This window comes from Aotus nancymaae, unplaced genomic scaffold (genome assembly GCF_030222135.1).
Source record: "Aotus nancymaae isolate 86718 unplaced genomic scaffold, 86718_ANA_hifiasm-v0.15.2.pri h1tg000018l, whole genome shotgun sequence".
Lineage (NCBI taxonomy): Eukaryota > Metazoa > Chordata > Mammalia > Primates > Aotidae > Aotus > Aotus nancymaae.
Window position 1 is genome coordinate 9,610,334 of NW_026988430.1, and position 14,222 is coordinate 9,624,555.

The following is a 14,222-nucleotide window of genomic DNA, read 5'->3' on the forward strand; positions in this document are numbered from 1 at the left end:
CTCAACCTCCCAAGTAGCTAGGATTACAGGTGACCGCCACCACGCCAGCTAATTTTTGGTATTTCTAGTAGAATGGGGTTTCACCATGTTGGCCAGGCTGGTCTTGAACTCCGGACCTCTTGATCTGCCCTCCTCAGCCTCCCAAAGTGCTGGGATTACAGGGGTGAACCACCACACCTGGCCCCTTGTTAAGTTTATTTTGGGAGGGGAAGCAAAGGAAGTTACAGCTTTAAAAAAGTTTGATAACTATTGCTCTAGAAATAATTAAAGATTCGAGAGTAAATATGCTTTCTAGCAGAAAGAATAAAAGAGTAAAGACAGGGTTTACAAAAGCCTCAAGAAGAAGAGGAGTAAAGGAAGTAAGCCATATCTGACACAATGTGTTGATAAATGGGGACAAAAAGAATCGAGGAATGGGCAGATAGAAGAGGAAATTAGTAGTGTAGTACTATGGAGACAAGGAAGGTAGACTATCAGGACGGAGTGGTAAAAATAAATTACTGGTTCTAACAGAGAGGTTAAGAGGGAGCAGAGAAAGCCTTGTACAAATGAGTTAATAGCATTTTGCATTATATACATCTAATTAAGAAACAATACAAGAGTCTCACCATTCCTGTAGACTCTTACTTGTCTGAACACAAAAAGTAGCTTTTGTTTATAAAGAAGCTAAAAGTTATTTTGCTCTTTCCAATTTCTTATGAAAATAAAAATAAAACTTCCTTTAAAATTGAAAAAATAAAGACAGTTACTCTTCATTTTGTAATTCCCACAACTACTATTGAATGACTGAAATGATCTTTGTTCTGAAGTCAAAAGAGTGATATTAATATTTCTTCAGACTACTAAAAATATATTTTATGAATTTGGAGTGTCTATCTTTTTTTTTTTCCCACAGAGTTTCACTCTTTGTGGAAATCCACTCAAATCGGCCTCCCAAAGTGCCGATTGCTCAGGCTGGAGTGCAGTGGCACAATCTCGGCTCACTGCAACCTCTACCTCCCAGGATCAAGTGGTTCTCCTGCCTCAGCCTCCAAGTAGCTGGGATTACAGGCACCTGCCACCATGCCTGGCTAATTTTTTGTACTTTTAGGAGAGACAGGGTTTCACCATGTTGGTCAGGCTAGTCTTGAACTCCTGACCACAGGTGATCCACCCACCTTGGCCTCCCAAAGTGCTGTGATTACAGGCATGAGCCACCACTCCCGGCCTGAGGAATATTTTTATAGGTTTCCCCCACCCCAAGCATTTATTCTACAATTTTAGTTTCGTTCCTAAAGCCAGCGAGGTTTAAGGAATTAAAAAGTCCATATTTTAGAATGCTTTCTGGCTTTTGTTAGTTGTATCCACCGTTGAAGTTTTCAGAGAAAGATCTCCCTCTTTTAATTTAAATTTTTGGCACAGTATTGTGAGAATTATAAATAATATTAGTGTTTTCTGGCCAGGCGTGGTAGCTCACACCTGTAATACTAGCACTTTGGGAGGCCGAGGTGGGCTGATCACTTGAGGTGAGGAGTTTGAAACCAGCCTGGCCGACATGGTGAAATGCTGTCTCTACTAAAAATACAAAAATTAGCTGAGTATGGTGGTGGATGCCTGTAATCCCAGGTACCCGGGAAGCTGAGGCAGGAGAATCACTTGAACCCGGGAGGCAGAGGTTGCGGTGAGCCAAGATCATGCCACTGCACTCCAGCCGGGCAAGACTCTGTCTGAAACAAAAGAAAATTAAGAAAGTTTTCTTTCTAATTTTGTGCCATTTAATTAAGTTACTTTTCTTCTTAAGTATTTTTTGCTGAGTATGCCGACTTAAGAGAAGTATTACAAAATTTAATTTTTAAAGGTCTCCGAAAGCCCTCTAATGAGGGTTTTAGACTATCAAATTGTTTAATTCTTAACAATTTTTTGAAAAATTATAGCTTCAATATCCGTACATTCCCCACAAAAAAGCACTAAAAATCATGCCTTGCTGGAGGCTGCAGGACCAAGTCATGTTGCAATCAATGCCATTTCTGCCAACATGGACTCCTTTTCAAGTAGCAGGACAGCCACACTTAAGAAGCAGCCAAGCCACATGGAGGCCGCTCATTTTGGTGACCTGGGTAAGTAACTATCATTTTTGTTAATTTCTAATAGAAGCATTTGAGTACAATATATGAAACTTCTGTCATAGGATACAGAACTATATAATTGGAAGGTGCTTTGGAAAAAATGTATTTAAAGCAACAGCTACAAGTATAATGGGTAGCACTGTGCTGTGTTCCTGTAAATATAGAATATAAAGCATGCCCAGTAGAAAAACGAGGATTTCCAGAAGAAGAAATATGTCTGACCACTGAATATAAGTATATGAAAAAGATGCCTCACTTTACTGTTACTGAGGGAAGTGCAAATTAAAATAATCAGTTAATGTTCCCCTAACATATTAGAATTATTTAAAGTTTGATAATTAAATATTAGTGAAGATGTAGGGAAATACCTATCCTGTTTAGTGATAATGTAATTTGGTGAAGACTCTTTGGAAAGCAATTTGGAAGTAAGTATAAAGTATGCAAACATAGGTATATGTTTAAGACTATTCATTATAGTATTGTTTGTGATAGTCAAAATTATGGACAACATATAAATATCCGTTATAGGGAAATAACCAAATTGTGGTATACTCATGCTCTGGAGTATAGTATAGCCATTTGTTTACATTTATTTATTTAGTTAGTTTTTGAGACAAGGTCTTGCTCTGTTGCCCAGGCTGGAGTGCAGTGGCACGATCATGGTTCACTGCAGCCTTCACCTCCTGGGCCCAAGCTATCTCAAGTAACTCCCAGAGTTACTAGGGCTACAGGCATGTGCCACACACCCAGATAATTTTTAAAATTTTTGTAGAGACAAGGTCTCACTGTGTTGCCCAGGCTGGTCTCAAACTCATGGCCTCAAGTGATTCTCCCACATAGGCCTCCCAAAGTGCTGGGACTATAGACATGAGCCACCACACCTGGCTCAGTGTAGCCATTTAAAAGTCTAAAAAAGACATGGAAAAATGTCTAAGGCATGTTTAAAGTGAGAAAAGCAGGTCATAGTATATATGGTAAAATCTGTTACATTAAAATAACTTCTTCCAAAACAAAGACATATGCAGGAGACCTTTATTTACTCAGTATTTGTTACCCAAATTTCTGTACTTACAAAAATTGCATGTCATGTTGTCATAAGTTGAAAAAAAAAATCCATGAACGAATAGACTTCTAATAACATCAGTCCTTCTTTTGACATCTCTCTCTGCTTTTGTGTGTATTCAAACCAGAGTGTCAATGTTTTTTTTTGATCACACTTAGCAATAATACATAGCAAACAAAATGCACATAGCTCACAAAGTAAAATTTAAGTTTTGCTAGATCATTCATAAATTGCTGATGGGAATTTAAGATGGTATAGACACTCCAGAAAATAGGCAGGTTTTTGTTTGTTTGTTTTTGTTTCTTTTTGAGACAGGGTCTCACTCTGTCACCCAGGCTGGAGTACAGTGGCATGATTACAACTACTGCAGCCTCAACCTCCTTAAGTTCAGGTGATCCCCCCACATCAGTCTCCTGAGTAGCTGGGACTACAGGCATGCGCTACCACGCCTGGCTAATTTTCGTGTTTTTTTTTTTTTTTTTTTTTTTTTGTAGAGACAGGGTTTTGCCATGTTTCCCAGGCTGGTCTCGAGCTCAACTCGAGCAGTCCACTCAAATCGGCCTCCCAAAGTGCTGGCATTACAGGCGTGAGCTACTGTGCCCGGTCTAGGCAATTTCTTTTTTTTTTTTTTTTTGAGATAGAGTCTCGCAGGTTAGAGTGCAGTGGCCCAATCTTGGCTCACTGCAGCCTCCACCTCCTGAGTTGAAGCGATTTTCTTGCCTCAGCCTCCTTAGTAGCTGGAATGACAGGTGCCTGCCGTCATGCCCGACTAATTTTTATATTTTTAGTAGAGATGGGGTTTTTGCCATGTTGGTCAGGCTGGTTTTGAACTCCTGACCTCAGGTGATCAACCCTCCTCAGCCTCCCAAAGTGCTGGGATTACAGGTGTGAGCCACCACACCTGGCCCTTTCAGTATTATGTCTTACAACTTCATGTGAATCTAGCATTATCTCATAGAGTTTAATTAAAAGAAATTATAGATGTTGCAGAAGATCAGAATTTCCTCAAGCTTGTGATATTGACAAAGATGAACTAGTTGACATTGACAGTAAGGCTGAGGATGATGACACATGACATGCTTCAAGAAAATGATGTGGCCCCTTTCCTCAGCTGCTGCCAAGGTGCTCCGTCCTTCCGAGGAAGCTAAGGCTGCGTTGGGGTGAGGTCCTCACTTCATCTGGCGACTAGCACTGCATCCAGCAGTGCCAGCCCCACACTCACGCATGCCATGGCCCCCGTCTCTGAGCACGCCTGCATCTACTTGGCCCTCATTCTGCACGAGGATGAGGTGACCGTCACGGAGGATAAGATCAATGCCCTATCATTAAAGCAGCCGGTGTAAATGTTGAACCTTTTTGGCCCGGCTTGTTTGCAAAGGCCCTGGGCAGTGTCAACATTGGGAGCCTCATCTGCAATGTAGGGGCTGGTGGGCCTGCTCCAGCAGCTAGTGCTGCACCAGCAGGAGGTCCTGCCCCCTCCACTGCCACTGCTCCAGCTGAGGAGAAGAAAGTGGAAGCAAAGAAAGAAGAATCCGAGGAGTCTGATGATGATATGGGCTTTGGTCTTTTTGACTAAACCTCTTTTATAATGTGTTCAATAAAAAGCTGAACTTTAAAAAAAAAAAAAGATAAAAGAAAATGATATGAATATCAATGAATTAAGAAAAGCTTTTTGACAAATTGATTAAACCCTCCATCAGTTTTATAAGAAAGACCCTCTTTATGATCATGCTATGAAAGCCAAATTCAAAAAAATTTTTTTGTTCATCATAACAATTAGCTTGTGGTTATAATTATAACATAAATTTAGTTAAATATAAGATAAATATTTTTTGTTCTTTGAGAGAGTTTTGCTCTTGTTGTCCAGGCTGGAGTGCAATGGTGAGATCTCGACTCAAAGGCAACCTCTGCCTCGCAGGTTCAAGCAATCTCCTGCCTCAGCCTCCTGAGTAGCTGGGATTACAGGCATGCACCACCATGCCCGGCTAATTTTTTGTATTTTTAATAGAGACGGGGTTTTTCCACGCTGGTCAGGCCAGTCTCAAACTGCTGACCTGAGGTGATTCACCTGCCTTGGCCTCCCAAAGTGCTGGGATTACAGGCGTGAGCCACTGCACCTGGCCCAGTGATTTTTTTTTATTACCTTTAGTTTCATGTTTCAATGTAAGATTCTAAAGCTACTCTTTAACCTACTATGAATGAATAATGCTGAGTTCATAACATCTTTGTAGATACATCCACAATTTTTCCTCAGGATAAGTGCCTGCAAGTGGAATTACTGGGTTGAAAATCATGCAGTTTGCTAAGACTTTGCTATCTGTTCCTGGATGCTCCTCCAGCAGTTTACGTCCTCATGACCCGGGAATGAGAGTGTTACCTGTTTTCCTGTGCCGTTGTTACTGCTTATTATTTTTTGAAGAAAATCTTCTAATTTGACAAGCAAAAATGCATTTTATGTTAATTTGCTTTTCTGGGATTTTTAATGAGGTTGGGTATAGTTTTTAATATTTTTATTGGCCCCTTTTTCTTTGGAACTAGTATCATAAGTTTTTTTCTTAAGGATTTACATGGTTTGAATTGTCATTAAAAGAGTTATGAGAATTATTGAGTAGCAAATAACTTTTTAATAATTTAGGTAAGCTTTGGACAATTGTACTTTGTTTAGAAACCAAAAGCATAGGCCGAGTGCAGTGGCTAACGCCTGTAATCCCAACACTTTGGGAGGCTGAGGCAGGCAGATCACGAGGTCAGAAGTTTGAGACTAGCCTGACCAACATGGTGAAGCCCCATTTCTACCAAAAATACAAAAAACGGGCATGTTGGCACGCACCTGTAATTCCAGCTACTCAGGAGGCTGAGGCAGGAGAATCACTTGAACCTGGGAGGTGGAGGTTACAGTGGCCGAGATGGTGCCATTGCACTACAGCCTGGGCAGAGAGTGAGACTCTGTCTCAAAAAGAAAGAAAGAAAATAAACAGAAGCCAAAAGCATAGTATTTGTAGTTTTTTATTTGTTTTAGTTGGTAGGAAGTAAACTTTACTCAAGGTCTCTCTGGTACCAGTTATTGCTAAAGGCGATTGACTAATCTGTCAGTCTGAAATTACTTATTGCCGAACTGCTCATTCTTTCGCTTCTGTCTTTTAGGCAGATCTTGTCTGGACTACCAGACTCAGGAGACGAAATCAAGCCTTTCTAAGACCCTTGAACAAGTCTTGCACGATACTGTTGTCCTCCCTTATTTCATTCAATTCATGGAACTTCGGCGAATGGAGCATTTGGTGAAATTTTGGTTAGAGGCTGAAAGTTTTCACTCAACAACTTGGTCGCGAATAAGAGCACACAGTCTAAACACAGTGAAGCAGAGCTCACTGGCTGAGCCTGTCTCTCCATCTAAAAAACACGAAACTACAGCATCTTTTTTAACTGATTCTCTTGACAAGAGATTGGAGGATTGTGGCTCAGCACAGTTGTTTATGACTCATTCAGAAGGAATTGACCTGAATAATAGAACTAACTACACTCAGAATCACTTGCTGCTTTCCCAGGAATGTGACAGTGCCCATTCTCTCCATCTTGAAATGGCCAGAGCAGGAACTCATCAAGTTTCCATGGAAACCCAAGAATCTTCCTCCACACTTATAGTAGCCAGTAGAAATAGTCCCGCTTCTCCACTAAAAGAATTGTCAGGAAAACTAATGAAAAGTGAGTATGTGATTTTCTTGTGTGTACCTGTGTGTCTCACTTTCTTTTTTTAGTTTCAAAGCAGAACTTCAGGTAAGGAATGAAAGGTTTGAAATCGGTTTTTTTTCTCCTCTGACCATTTGTAAATTGGGGAGAATTTGGAGAGTGGAGTAGAGTCAGATCAGTGAATGGAAAAGAAGCAGGAGGGATATCTGGAGTGGCTGGATCTTCTAAGTGTGTCAGCAGAATTAATAAATGAAGCAGGGTCAAATGTCCTACTTTTTTCCTCTACTGATTTTGAAATCAAACCATTATCCAGATAGCCTTATTCTCTTCGTGTCTCAGTATTTTATTGCACTTTGCAGGTAAAATTTTTTTAAATTATTATTTTATTTAGAGACGGAGTTTCACTATGTTGGCCAGGCTGGTCTCGAACTCCTGACCTTGTGATTTGCCCACCTTGGCCTCCCAAAGTGCTGGGATTACAGGCGTGAGCCACCATGTGCGACCCTAAAATTATTTTTTAAATTGCCAACAAGTGACATTTATTGCATTCTGTGCTTAGTGTATATTTGGATTTTATTTATTAGTCACAGGATCTCTATGCAGGTGGTAGGCATTATTATCTTATTTTACACGTGAGAAACCATGGCTTAGAAAGGTTAAGTGACTTCCTCTAGGTTGGATGGTAAATGTGGATCTAAAAGCATTTGACAACAGCATCTGGTTTTTTTCTTCTCTATTAGTTTAGAAACTATATACTCTTACTTCTTATTTATCACCTGGGATTTTGATTAGACAGCCTTCATGTTCTTCTTTTTCATCTTAAATGGTCTTTGTGTGTCAAAGGGCTAAGTGATTTCTTTAGATCTTTTAGCTCACTGATTCTCAGTGAACCTAAAATGAGGTCTAATCTGCTACTGAATCAAGTTTTCAGCGTGTTGTTTCCTTTCTTCCTCCCTCCATTCCTCCCTCCCTCCTTCCCTCTCTCCCTCTTTCACCCAGGCTCCTGAGTAGCTGGGATTATAGGTACCTGCCACCACACCTGGTTAATCTTTGTATTTTAGTAGAGACAGGGTTTCACCATGTTGGCCAGGCTGGTCATGGATGCCTTACTTCAAGTGCTCCACCTGCCTTGGCCTCTCAAAGTGCTGGGATTACAGGCATGAACCACCACACCCAGCCTCAAAACTATAGTTTTTGTAAGCTGGGTGAAGTGGCACACACCTGTACTCCCAGCTACTCAGGAAGCTAAGATGAGTAGATCACTTGAGCCCAGGAGTTTTGAGACCAGCCTAGGTAACATAGCAAGACCCCAGCTCAAACAAACAAATAAAAAAAGTAATTGAATTTTTTATTTCTATGGTTCATTTTTTGTAGTTTCTTATTCCTTTCACCATCCCACTTTTGATCCCATCTTTTAATTCTTTAGATTTATTAAATGTATATTTATTTTCTGTTAATTCCACCATCTACAGTTTTTGTGGATCTGATTCAGCATTTCTTTGTTTCCTCAGATTCAAACTCTTGGTGGCTTGTGATTTTATGATTTTTGGCTGTGAACATGTTTCTTAATCTTTTTATCTGTGGGAATTCTTTATGTACTCTGTATAAATTAGGTTATTTCAGGTGTTTTGCATTTTCTTTTGCCATGCATCTGGGGCCTGCTTCACTACCCTTTTAGTACCACTTAAAACTAAATTTTTGTCTTGGGTGCTCGTACTAATTCTATATGAGTACAGGTTTGTACTTATTACAGCTGACCTCAGGTGATCCACCTGCCTCTGCCTCCCAAAGTACTGGGATTAATATGAGCCACTGCACCTAGCCACTTTTTTGTATTTTTAGTAGAAACAGGGTTTCACTGTATTGGCCAAGCTGATCTCAAACTCCTAACCTCAAGTGATCCACTGGCTTTGGCCTCTCAAAGTTCTGGAATTACAGGTGTGAGCCACCGCACCCGGCCAGCTTTGCCTTTTCTACAGTGCTGTATTGGTGGCGTATATACATCTACAGTATGAAACCTTTGACACTGGCTTCTTTCACTCAGCACAATAGCTTTGAAGTTCATCTATATTATTAATTTTATTAATAGTTCATTTCTTTTTATTCCTAAGTAGTGTTCCTTCGTATGAATGTAGGACATTTGGATTGTTTTCAGTTGTTGACGATTATAAATAAAGCTGCTAACATTTGTGTACAGGTTTTTGTGTGGATGTAAGTTTTTATTTCTGTAGGGTAAATAAACACCTAGGAGCTAGTTTGCCAGATTATATGGAAGTGTATATGAGTACAGTAGTTTGCCTTCTTGCCATTGATATATGAGAGTTTTAGTGGCTTCATTTTCTTGCCAGAACTTGATACAGCCATTTTTTTTTAAGTTGTTTTTTTTTTAAAGCCATTCTAATAGACAGATAGTGATATCTCATTGTGATTTTCCTTTATTTTCCTAATGGCTAATGATGTTGCATGGTTTTTCATGTATATATTTGTCATCTGTTGGTGAATTGTTCAAATCTTTCCCCATAGTTTATTGGGTTATCTGTTTTCTCATTGTTGAATTTTGACAGTTCTTTCTATATGCTAGAAGTAAAAACTACAAATGTTTGCTCCTAGGTTATAGCCTGACTTTGTATTCTATTAATGTATGTTTTACAAAGTAAATGGTATCTTTTGCAAAGCAGCAGTACTTTTTTTCTTTTTTTTTGGAGATGGAGTCTTGCTCTGTCACTCAGGCTGGAGTGCAGTGGTACAATCTTGGCTCACTGCAACCTCCACCTCCCAGGTTCAAGCGATTCTCCTGCTTCAGCCTCCCGAGTAGCTGGGACTACAGGCACGTGCCACCATGCCTGGCTAATTTTTTGTATTTTTAGTAGAGACAGGGTTTCACCATGTTAGCCAGATTGGTCTCAGTCTCCTGACCTCATGATCTGCCCGCCTTGGCCTCCCAAAGTGTTGGGATTACAGGCATGAGCCACCACACCTGGTCTTGGACTCCTTTTTCTATTCCATAGTGTATGTGTCTATTCCTTCGTTAATAGCACATGGTCTTAATTACTGTATAGTAAGTCTTAAAATTGGGTAATGCTGGCCTTATAAAATGGATTGGGAAGTTTTTATTTTTACTCTGTTTCCATTTCTAGAAGAGATTGTGTAGATTTGTTATAATTTCTTCTTTAGATATTTGGTAGAATTGGGAAGTGATGCCATCTGAGCCTAGGGTTTTCTTTCTTGTGTGTGAGATGGAGTCTCACTCTGTCACCCAGGCTGGAGTGCATCCGTGCAGTCTTGTCTTACTGCAACCTCTTCCTCCCAGGTTCAAGCCATCCTCCCGCCTCAGCCTCCCAAGTAGCTGGGATTAGAAGTATGTGCCACCATGCCCGAGTAATTTTTCTATTTTTATCGGAGACAGGGTTTTACCATGTTGGCCAGGGTAGTCTCAGACTTGTGACCTCAAGTGATTCGCCTGCTTTGGCCTCCCAAAGTGTTAGGATTATAGATGTGAGTCACCATGTCTGGCTGGGGCCTGGGGTTTTCTTTTTCAGAATATTTTAAACTATGAATTCTGATTCTTTAATAGATATAGGACTATTTAAGTTATCTGTTTCTTCTTGAGTGTATTTTAACTGTAGTTTATGGCCTTTGAGCAGTTAATTTTACTGAATTGTCGAATTTATGGGCATGTAATTATTTGTAGCATTTTGGGCTTGTAGTGGTATCCCTCTTATTCCTGGTGTTGGCAACTGTGTGTTGTTTTTCTTTGTCAGATTGTATAGGGGTTTATTAGTCTTTTCAAAGAACTAGCTTTTGATTTGATATTTCTGTTGTTGTTTTCAATTTAATTGATTTTCTGCTCTTTATTATTTATTTTCTCCTGCTTGCTTTGGGTTTGTTTTACCCTTTTTTTCCCCCAAGTTGCTTAAAGTAGAAACTTAGATTGCTAGTTTGAGACCATTATTTTCTAAGATAAACATTTAATACTGTAAATTTTCTTCTAACCACTGCTTTAGCTGCACCCCCACAAATTCTGATATTTTGAACCGAGCACAAATGAAATGTTCTAATTTCCCTTGCGTCTTATTCTTTTACTCACGGATTATTTAGAAATATGTTGTTTGGTTTTTAAGTGATTGGAAACTTCTTTTCCCGTTTTTTTCTTTTTGTTCAATTTATTTCTAATTAAATTACATTATGGTCAGATCATATATTTTGAATGATTTCATTTATTAATTTTTTTTTTTTTTTGAGACAGAGTCTAGCTGTGTCACCCAGGCTGGAGTGTTGGACTGTAGTGGTACAGTCTTGGCTCACTGCAACCTCCACCTCCCTGGTTCAACCAAACCAGTTCCCCTGCCTCAGCCTCCCCAGTAGGTGGGATTATAGGCACACGCCACCACGGCCCGCTAATTTTTTTGTAGTTTTAGTAGAGATGGGGATTCACCATGTAGGCCAGACTGGTCTCGAACTCCTGACCTCAGACAATCCACACACTTCGGCCTCCCAAAGTGCTGGGATTATAGGCATGAGCCTGGCCCATTTATTAATTTTTTTATCTTAAAGAATGTACATTCTCTTTTCAGGCAGTTTTCTATAAATTTTAAGTTGATTCAGTTGGTTGATGATGGGTTCAGTTTTTCCTTATTCTTGCTTATATTCTGTATGCAATTATATTTCAGAATAGTGTTGAATTTTCCAACTATAATTGTTTTTCCAATTTTACTTTCAACTCTCTCTGGTTTTGCTTCACGTATTTTGAGGCCCTGTTGTTAGGTGTTTGCAATTTAGAAACATATCTTCTGGATGAATTGCCTGTTTTATCATTATGTAATTCCCTCGTTCTGAGATCCGGATTATCTGTCGTCCAATTTATATAGACACTCCAGCTTTCATTTGATTAGTGCTTGTGTGGCATATCTTTTTCTATTTTTCTTTTTACCTTTAACCTACCTTTATAATTTCATTTAAAGGGGGTTTCTTGTAGGTGGCATATAGTTGGATTATGTTATTTTGTTTATTTTTTTCAAGATGGAGTTTTGCTCTTGTTGCCGAAGCTGGAGTGCAATGGCGCGATCTCAGCTCACTTCAACCTCTGCCTCCTGGGTTCAAGCTATTCTCCTGTCTCAGCCTCCTAAGTAGCTGGGATTACAGGTGTGCACCACCATGCCTGGCTAATTTTTTGTATTTTTAGTAAAAATGAGCTTTCATCATTTTATCCAGGCTGGTCTCGATCTCCTGAGCTCAGATGATCTGCCTGCCTCACCCTCCCAAAGTGCTGGGATTACAGGCATGAGTCACTGCACCCAGCCAAGTCATGTTATTTTTATCTTTTCTCACAATCTGTGGTTTTTGTTGGTAAATTTAATTATTTCAATATAAATTTTAGCATAATTTTTTACATGAAATGTAACTGTTGCACTGCAAGTATTTATAATGTGTAAATATTGATATTATATTTATTACACATAAAAATATTAATATCTTTGGATTTAGATTACCAGTTATTATATGTTTTGTGTTTATTTTCTCTGTTTCCCCCTCATTGATTTCCCATTTTCTGCTTTCTTTTGGATTGTTTGATTTTTTTTTCTAGAATTTATCAATTTTACTCATTTTTTTTTTTGAGTGATTCTCCTGCCTCAGCTCCTGAGTAGCTGGGACTGCAGGCCTGCACCACTATGCCCTGGTAATTTTTTTGTATTTTTAGTGGAGACGGGGTTTCACCATGTTAGCCAGGCTGGTCTAGAACTCCTGACCTCAGATGATTCGCCTGCCTCGGCCTCCCACAGTGCTGGGATTACAGGCATGAGCCACCATGCCTGGCCTTTTTCTAGAATTTATATATTGAGTTCTTGATTGTAACTTTTTATGTAGGCTTTTTAGTGGCTTCTTTAGGAATTATAAGATACATACTTTTCACGTTGTACTCACATTTAATATTTTATAACTTCAAGTGGAATGTAGAAAGCTTAACCACCGTAAAAACAGAGCTAAGGATGAGATTAAAAGAGAGAGAAAAGAAATATAATAAAGATTTAATAATAATATTTTAAAAAAACAGAAACAAAAATCTTACCACCATACAGATTATTTTACCTTCCCACTTACATGTTGTAGTTATCATCTACATATATTGAAAACCCCATCAGACAGTGTTACAATTTTTGCTTTCAACTGGTGTACATAATTTAAAGAACTTAAGGGGAGAAAAAGAATATTTTACCCAGTCTTACTATAAATGTTGCTGGTTCCTTCACTGCTGAGGTTCAGTTATTTTTCTGTGATCATTTTATTTGTGTCTCAGGAATTTTCTTTAGCATGTTTTTAGAGAAGGTCTGTTGTCAATTCTCCTAGTTAAACGTCATCTGAGAACTTGTTTTATTTTCATTCTTAAAGTAATTTTCACTTATACAGAATTCTGGATTCATAGTTATTTTGTTTTACCACTTCACAAGTGTTTCACTGCCTTCTGGCCTACAAAATTTCTGGTGATTAATATGCTGTCTTGGAATCATTATTACTTTGTGTATAGCACCATGATTTTCTTTAGCTGCTTTGAAAGTGTTTCCAAAGCAGCAATTTGGTTATGGAGTCTGCACATGGGTTTTTTTTAGTTTCTTCCTGTTTGAGATTCACTGAACTTCTTGTTTCTGTAAGTTTGTATTTTGCCAAATTTGGGGGGTCTTCAGCCATTTGAGTCTTTAAATATTTTTTTGACACTGTACTTTACTCTTTTCCTTCTAGGATTTTAGTAACCCAAATGTTAATTTTGTTATTGTTTGGCAGGTTCCCGAGGCTTTATTTACTTTTCAAAATTCTTTTGACCTGTTCTTCAGCTTCAAAAATTTCTGTTCATCTGTCTTAATATTCACTGGTTCTTTCCCCTGTCATTTCCATTCTGTTACTGAGTCTTTGTAGTGAATTTTAAATTTGATTTTTTTTTTTTAGTTCTAAAATTTTCTTTTTTTGTGTACAGTCTTTTATTTTCCTCCTGAAACTCTTATCATTTGTTTCAAGAGTGACCTTAATAGAGCATGGTTTTAGTAGCTACTTATTTTTTGTTTTATAATCCCAACGTATGTGTCGTCTCTTGTCTTTTCTCTTGTGGGATTTTCTATTTCTTTGTATGACAATTAATTTTGGATTGTATCCTGGACAGTTTGACTTAACATTATATAATTCTGAATCTTGTTTAAGTCCTGTAGAAAATGTTGATGTTTTTGCTTTAACAAGCAGTTGACCGATTTAGGTTCAGGCCACAAATTCCAACCAACATTCTGTAGGCTCTGGTTCCAGCATCAGTTCAGTTTTGTCTCTGACCTGCTTATGTGCCTTTTTGTGTCCACTCTGGGACCTGGCCAGTGGTCAGGTCCCAA

General features: G+C 38.8%; 1 protein-coding gene and 1 pseudogene across 4 annotated transcripts in view; both read left to right on the forward strand.

Moving 5' to 3' along the window:
- Positions 1 to 14,222, forward strand: part of AKAP10 (A-kinase anchoring protein 10) — a 92,177-nt gene that overhangs the window by 12,692 nt on the left and 65,263 nt on the right. For 3 of the 4 annotated variants that reach the window (XM_064378263.1, XM_064378265.1, XM_064378264.1), the window contains exons 3-4: positions 1,914 to 2,096; positions 6,313 to 6,870. The exons of the other annotated variant lie outside the window; for it this stretch is intronic. In XM_064378263.1, coding sequence (XP_064234333.1) covers positions 1,914 to 2,096; positions 6,313 to 6,870 — 741 coding nt within the window. The remainder of the gene's footprint in view (positions 1 to 1,913; positions 2,097 to 6,312; positions 6,871 to 14,222) is intronic. 4 annotated transcript variants of the gene reach the window in all.
- On the forward strand, positions 3,642 to 6,305 carry LOC135275746 (large ribosomal subunit protein P1-like; annotated as a pseudogene).